Source organism: Pseudoliparis swirei, chromosome 23, assembly GCF_029220125.1.
Source record: "Pseudoliparis swirei isolate HS2019 ecotype Mariana Trench chromosome 23, NWPU_hadal_v1, whole genome shotgun sequence".
Taxonomy (NCBI): domain Eukaryota; kingdom Metazoa; phylum Chordata; class Actinopteri; order Perciformes; family Liparidae; genus Pseudoliparis; species Pseudoliparis swirei.
In genome coordinates, this window is record NC_079410.1 from 7,372,657 (window position 1) to 7,379,789 (window position 7,133).

General features: G+C 41.5%; 1 protein-coding gene across 2 annotated transcripts; it reads left to right on the forward strand.

Annotated features, from left to right (window-relative positions):
* The first annotated feature begins 1,130 nt into the window (after window positions 1-1,130).
* emc10 (ER membrane protein complex subunit 10) lies at window positions 1,131-5,734 on the forward strand. Of its 2 annotated transcripts, XM_056407036.1 has the most exons (8): window positions 1,131-1,261; window positions 1,401-1,467; window positions 2,018-2,130; window positions 2,295-2,408; window positions 3,094-3,278; window positions 3,579-3,672; window positions 4,642-4,739; window positions 5,198-5,288. In XM_056407036.1, exons 1-7 carry the CDS (start codon window positions 1,169-1,171, stop codon window positions 4,726-4,728), a joined length of 753 nt encoding a protein of 250 aa, XP_056263011.1. In that variant the 5' UTR covers window positions 1,131-1,168; the 3' UTR covers window positions 4,729-4,739; window positions 5,198-5,288. The 2 variants fall into 2 exon arrangements, with proteins under 2 accessions (XP_056263011.1, XP_056263010.1); XM_056407035.1 differs by lacking the exon at window positions 4,642-4,739 and having other exon boundaries at window positions 5,198-5,734.
* Window positions 5,735-7,133: the final 1,399 nt, after the last annotated feature.

Consider the following 7,133-nt stretch of genomic DNA (forward strand, 5'->3'; position numbering starts at 1 on the left):
CTCTGTTTGACTCTGTATTTTCTCCTGTAAAGGGAAATTTAAGTAAATAAAATGTAGTCTGTGGTAGAACATAGAATGCTGACTATGAAGAATTTACAAACACGAACAACCCTCTTCATCACAGGATATAAATATGTATTATTCAGCCGATCAAATTGCACTTTTAGAGGCTTTTGGAGAGGGGTGGGGGTGAGAGCAAGGCTGAGGGTCATTACTGGTCTATTAGCAGCCTCTGCTGGCCCTGGATGTGTCGTATCCAGAATCAATGGGTGGATATTATCAACAAATGTGTGTTTGTAATGTCAAGGAGCTCAAAATGGCTGAAATATAATAAACTACATATTTTACAGTGGATGGTGCTCTAAATATAAAGGCCACATATATGTGAGCAAATGAGAGAATTCAACAACTCAATATATCTTTAGGTACATTATTCATCCTGTTACAACTTTTTTTTGTTTCTGCCAAAATATAAGGTACCACTAAGCTGTGTTACTGAGCACCCACAGTGGTAATCAGAACCTCTTGCATTTGCACAAATGAAAATGCACAGGAAGCGGCTGCTGACAAGTTATAAGACAGCACACATGTATATCTGGTTCAAATACAATAAACATCAACATGCTAAAAATACTCATTTGAAGCCTAATACTGTTCCTGTGCAGCAGCGCTGGCAACAACAGATGACAGAAGTGAGAGATAAAAAGTAATTTGAGATATATTGAGTGGTAAACAAACATGCATGCAAACTAGGTCAGCACATACCTTAAATAGCTCAGGGTCCGCAAAATAGCTGCGTGTGGAGAGATGGGTCGGAGTGGGGAACAGACGTTTAGCTTGAGACAAACGATTGTGGAAACCTGGTTAAAACCCTAACAATATATTTGTGGGAAATCTTAAAATGCAGGTAACATGTAATAAAAATAATAAAAAATAAAAATAAGTGAAATTAATGATTGATGATGAATTGCAATGAGTTGTTATAGTTAGTTATACTGGGGCTATAAAAGCTTCCAAATCAGCATTTGGAAACTATGCTAAAAGGAAATAAACAGAATAAACGATTTACATGGCACGTATTTTAAAGTCCTCTATTTTGAAAAGCACTCCGGAAGTGCTGAGTTGCTCGTTCTCTTCACGTTGTCTTCCGGTGCCTATTTCTGTCAAAATGGCCCGTCCACTCCCATTTAAAATTGCAGCTGTTTCGACCGTTTTGTTTGTCGTGTGCACGAATTTTGTATTTTGTAATAATGGCAGAAGGGTAAGTGTGAAATAATATAAATGTAACCTTTAAGCATTTGACTGCCGTTAACCGGAAGCTGCACCTGTTAGCTATGAAGTTAGCCGTAGCTTCGAGCCGGTGAATGCTAACGGTATACATCTTCTATTTGTATTACCAGGTTGGTGACGTCATGGAGACTGAATTCAGTGGGTTCTCTGTACCACTTGAACACTCATTTGAAGTTGGTGAGGACCTCTTATTCTTAATATCATGATTTATAGTTATTGCTAATGCTGGTAAGCTAAAGTTAGCTGTGCAGCGCTAACATCAGGATGGAGACATTAATTCAAACGTCTGTCAGTTTAATTTGATCGATACATTAGGTTTAGTTTGGTTCAATACGTGTGGATAACTGCCGACGTAACGTTGTGTAACTGCATGTTGCATTAGAGTCAAACGCAATTAAATGTATATACTGTATATTGTGTTGTAAAGCGTCTTTGAGTACGATGAAAAGCGCGATAGAAATTGTATTTATTATTATTATCTGATATGTATATCAAATCAATAACATGAACGATGGCACAGTTGCATTGCATGTTTAAGAAAGCTGTTGCATTGAGCCAGCATGCACAATACCAGGAACTCCCTGGAGTGGAGTACAGCCACCGTTAATGTGATTAAATAAACCACTGTTTAATGTCAACATATCTGCCGAGGAAAAGGCCCCTTCAGTTCTTCACTCGCGCGTTCTGCTTTGTGCTTACTTACTGTCTGTCGTCCGCATTGTTTCAGCTGATGTCGCAAAGTTTCGGGTGCGTGGAGCACTGATGTTGAAAGCTGGAAGGGAGCCCAGCGTCTCCCTCACTCAGAGCCAGCTGTCAGAGGAAGACAGAGCCAAACTAAAGGTGACATGTGATACGTTTTGAAGAAGTGCTTTGGGGCCCATTCTGCTCATGGACAACCACAGAGCTGCCCCAAATAAAAACCTTGTTCTGAGAGCCAGAGGTCATACACGTGGATTTGAGTGTGTTCAGCATGGCATCACACCCGCGTTTGTTTTGAACTTCAGGAAGTGGCTGCAGTGGACGGACTGTACAGAATCAGAGTGCCGCGTGTGTTCCTGCAGGCGGACAGACAGACCGAGCGGCAGATGGAAGGTTACCTCACAGCATTCGTCAGAGCCGTATGTATTTCACTTATTTGCACCAGGACGTTATGTTCAGATACACAAAACATATCTAACCCTCTATATAATACATGTGAAATTAATGGACTTTAATCAAGGTATCTTTATTTAAAACTTCTCACATTTTTTTTCAATTTCCTTTTTGGTTTACTTTATTTTTTTTACATTTGAATGGATTTAAGATTTTTTTTTTGTTCGCTTACGAGATTATAATTCTTTCATTTATTTTGTGTATGAACGAGGCTTATCTCATATCTAATATTCTTTGACTGACTAGCTTTTATGTTTTGGTATGAACAAGACAATTTTACACACTGGTGGACAATAAAGTAATATTCTATCCTCCAGCCAGCCAGTCTTTTATGTTTTCCTTTTTCTGCCCGGTTAATGTGATGAAAAACACGTATTTAATTTAGAAATAATCAGTGTTTCAGATTTCTATTCTAAGCAGTGTGTAGATATCAAGAATAGCTCAACAAAACATAAGGACATGCAATAATTATATGTATTATGTCCTCTGACATCTGAAATATCTAACCGGCTTAAGTTAATTCAGAATAACGTTTTTCTCAAATTAAAACTTGATCAATTGGATGAAATGGTATCATAACCATATTTTGTGAAAGTGAGTGATACTAACTTGTTCTTCATCTTTAACATGGACCTCCTTTCTGCTCCTCAGTGTGCCATGGTTGAGTCCCATCTGAGCGATGTCATCTCCCTCCACACTGACGTCTCTGGTTACGTCATCGGTGTTTCCATAGTGACGTTACCCGGAGCCTGCAGGGGCACTGAGGTTGAGGATGAAGTCGATCTCGAGGTTTTCAACACCACACTCAGCCTCATGGCTCCTGTCAATGCACCAGGGTCAGTCCTAAATGATACATTTGCTAAATGTTCTGCTTTTTGCTTTTCTTCCTTTCTATCTCCACTGCTTGATGAAGCTCGACTGCGTTTGGTAGAACATTGCTTCTGTAGCTTTCTGCTTTCATGAAATCCTCCTGTGTGGCTGTCTCGGATGTCTTTGATTCAGTTCTATTTGCCTTGGCGTAGCAGCTTTACACTGTTTCCCCGTGAGGAGAACCAGTCGCTCTGCTCTGTTCTGCCTTACACATACACTTTCTGTCTCGGGGTTTGTTTAAATTCTAATGGGCAACTTTCTTCCAGACCTGAGACGGCTCTGTTCGTTGAACAAATGGAAATAGAAACTGAGAAGAAAGGGAAGAATCCACAGGAGCAGAAATCTTTCTTTGCTAAATATGTAAGTACTCCTACCTACAAGAAAAGTGCTGATAAGACCACTAAGCTGTGACTAAATATATACTTGCTGCCTTCGGTAATTGGGCTCTGATGATTGCAATGGCCCGTATGGTTTATGGATGCATGAAAATGCTCATTGAGCTCATTGTTGTCCCATCAGAGCCTTAGCTTGTTCGATGCATGTGTTCACATGTAGTACACAGTTTATTTTTTCGGCCATTTCATTTGTCAATATTTGTGGCAAAAGTAGGGATGTCCCCCTAAAATGGTTTCACTTTTAGTTTTTTTTCGTGGTTTTTCAGGGGGGAAACCTGCACTCGTGTTTGTATATCAGGGGTCTCCAAACGTTTGTCCTCTGAGCGCTAGAACGGGGTGAGATGTCCGAAAATTGGATTATATCGAAATTTAAAGGGGTTTACGTCGTGACTTTGTTCATAACATGTAGGTACATTTTCTCTGAACCGTTTAGCGAACCACTCAAACAAGTAGCTCGCAAGCTCCTTGTTGGGAGACCTCTGTTGTATATGTTACCATGGTTACCAAATCATGTCAGAATGCAGGTTATACGTTGCTTTGTCCGCTTTGCTTTCCCACTATAAACAAACTGAGCCAGAGTCCGTTTGCAACTGGGCCCCAGACCTCCCTTTTACAAAATCTTTGGCCCAAAAAGGGGGGGGTGCACCTTGACAGCTGTCACACCGGCCTCAGCCTGCCGGTGTACCGCTACTGGCATGACGTCATAGTAAGCGGAGATTACTCTGCCCTCAAAGTTCAAGTTTAAACTTTGGCATCGTGTACATGTGTCATCTCTGGGGCGCGTGGGGCTGTCGGTGTGAGCTCCACGTCTCTCCCACACGGAAGCTGTGTCCCATCCCCCGCTCCCCTGACCCCCTGATGATCCCCGTGCTCGTCTTGTGTATCCGGCTGTGTTCGGTGACCTGTGTTGACTCGATGCTGTGCTGTGTTCCAGTGGTATTTGATTCTGGGAGGTGCAATCTTCCTCATGGTCTCCAACTCAGCACAGCCCCCAGCAGGGGGAGGCCGAGAGCAGAGCTGATTCCCACTGAAGTACTATTTTCTTACTTGTGGCTTGTTCTGTCCTCGTCCCGACTCATCTGTCAATCTATTTACACGACTAACTGAACCCACCACTTTGTTTCCCTCTTCTCCTCTGTGATTTCTTTCCAGGTTCAGTGCCAAATGCATTCCAGACTTACAACAAAACTTCAATTTTTGTTCTTAATCCAAAATGCATTGTACAAGGAAGCCTCCACTCTAAACCATCTCGATCTTAATAGTCAGTGTGAACATGGTGCGCATGTGTTTGGTGTTGACACATAGATTTCTTTTTGTTTCTACTCTCTTACCCACTTTTAACTTTTCTTCAGTTCAGAAAATGAATAGAATCTAATCTAGGGAGACCAATCTGGGACTGATCTGTGATCACAGTTGAGAATTGTTGTCCTGAACACGACTATTGTTTTATTTACTCCCCTTTTCTATTGTTTTTATCTTGTCCTCTCCAGTGGATGTACATCGTGCCTCTCGTTCTCTTCCTCATGATGTCTGGTGCTCAGGACCAATCGGGTGGAGGAGCCGCAGGCGGAGCAGCCAATGGCGGTGGCCGATGATCAACAATCAAATAACACGTTTTTTTGAACATTTCCTGAACTGTAGTTCTCTTGAGCAGATTTTAATTGCTGTACATAACATTATTTAAGTAGGATGACTGTCTGTCACACACACAACTTAAACTTGTTCAGCACAGAGGAGATATTGAGCCCTGCTGATGACTACATTTTTAATACTAATTAATTATAATTTAATACTAATTCTCTCTACGTCACTCAGACTGGAAAGTTTTAGACTCATAGTTTTACTCTGAGGCTCGGGTTTAGTTTTAACACAAGTAAAGTCAAGTAAAACTAAATAAGCAGTAGAAGTGATCAGGAAAAGTCAGATTAATTAAGGAAAAACATTTGAGACTACATGTTGTAAAATATTCATTGTTTTCGATAATGATGCTCTGAGAAAAAAACTAAATAAAGTCACATGAAAGTGTAGTGCGTGTGTGTCTTTATTTATTGGTGTTTAGTAGTTTATTTTGAATATGAATACACGCTGATTTAAAGTCCTTTCATTCATACATTTCTCTGCTGTTAACTGGAAATGAATTACACGTTCTACAAGGAGAGAATAAAGGGAAAGACACAACTAGATAAACCTTTATGTTGACATAGTCCACTCTAATTTCAGTTTAAACTGGCCTGTTTCTGACTGGTTTTCTCCCCGATGGGGGAACCAAATCCACACATTTGAACTGGAAAGCCTCCAATCAGCTTTTAATCCTTTTTTAAATACGACGGGTTTTATCAAGTTGGGATAAGAGCAGCTGCTGCCGTCTCAACAAGTGTCAACTGTAGTGGCATTCTGTATTTAGTCTCATGCTGAATGAATATATATATATTCATTCAGCATGAGCAGAACTATTTTCCCAATGCTCCTCAAGGCTTCATCATTTCCACAAACCGTTTGTAGCTTCCTGTTCCAAAGCTTCCTCGTCTCCTATCCTCACTTCATCCAGCATCCTCTGGTGGTTTTAGAATTCCTTGAATACAATATTGAGATTTTATTAAATCTCTGCAGTCCAGGAATGTTTCACAAAGCTTTGCTCAAAGAATCAGAACAGAATATAACTTGACGTATACATTAAGTATTGAAATGTGTTTATTTGAGAATGACAAATTAAAGATCGTTGCGGCCCTCAAGTACAGTCTGGGTGGTAAATCTGTCGCTGCTTTACTTCTTGAGGCTAAGAGCCACTTGGGGCCGTTGTTTAAAATAAACATAGTCAGGTAAGAAGATTATTGTAAACGAAAGAATAAACGAGGGTTGAGCCTCGTACCCTTTACAAACACAAACAATTTAAAGTCCTTCAAAAGCCAGCTTCCTGGAAACCATAACAGATGGTCCAGTCCAGGCTGCTTTCTGTCCTCTCTCCATCCTCCCGCCACCTATGTGTGTTTTATTTATAACCGTGAGTCAGGAGGAGACATCCCAGATTAAAAACAGCACGGCTTTGGAAACAAAATGTCCCAAAGTCCCCGTGTCAACATCGCCGGTCCTCTTCCTCCCGTCAGCCAGCCGGTCGGCTGCTCTTGGTCCCGATGTCAAACTGTGAGGGACATGCTTTTATTTCAGGGGACTCGGCATGGAGCTTCAGCCCTTCGGGGCCCTCCGGCCTCGTCCGATCACCAGCCGGGCCTTTTCTCGGAAGGTCACAGTGAGCGCCCCGTCGTGCTCTGTGGCTGCTTCTGCTTGTTCGGCCGTGCAACATGAGAAATGGGTGAAAACAACAGCTGAGGGAAACCGGAGAGTATGAAGGGAATGAATCGGGTGGAGAAAGAAAAAGTAATCGGTTTGTAAAAAGATCTGCTTCTGTCGGAGGGCGGGGGAGGGGGG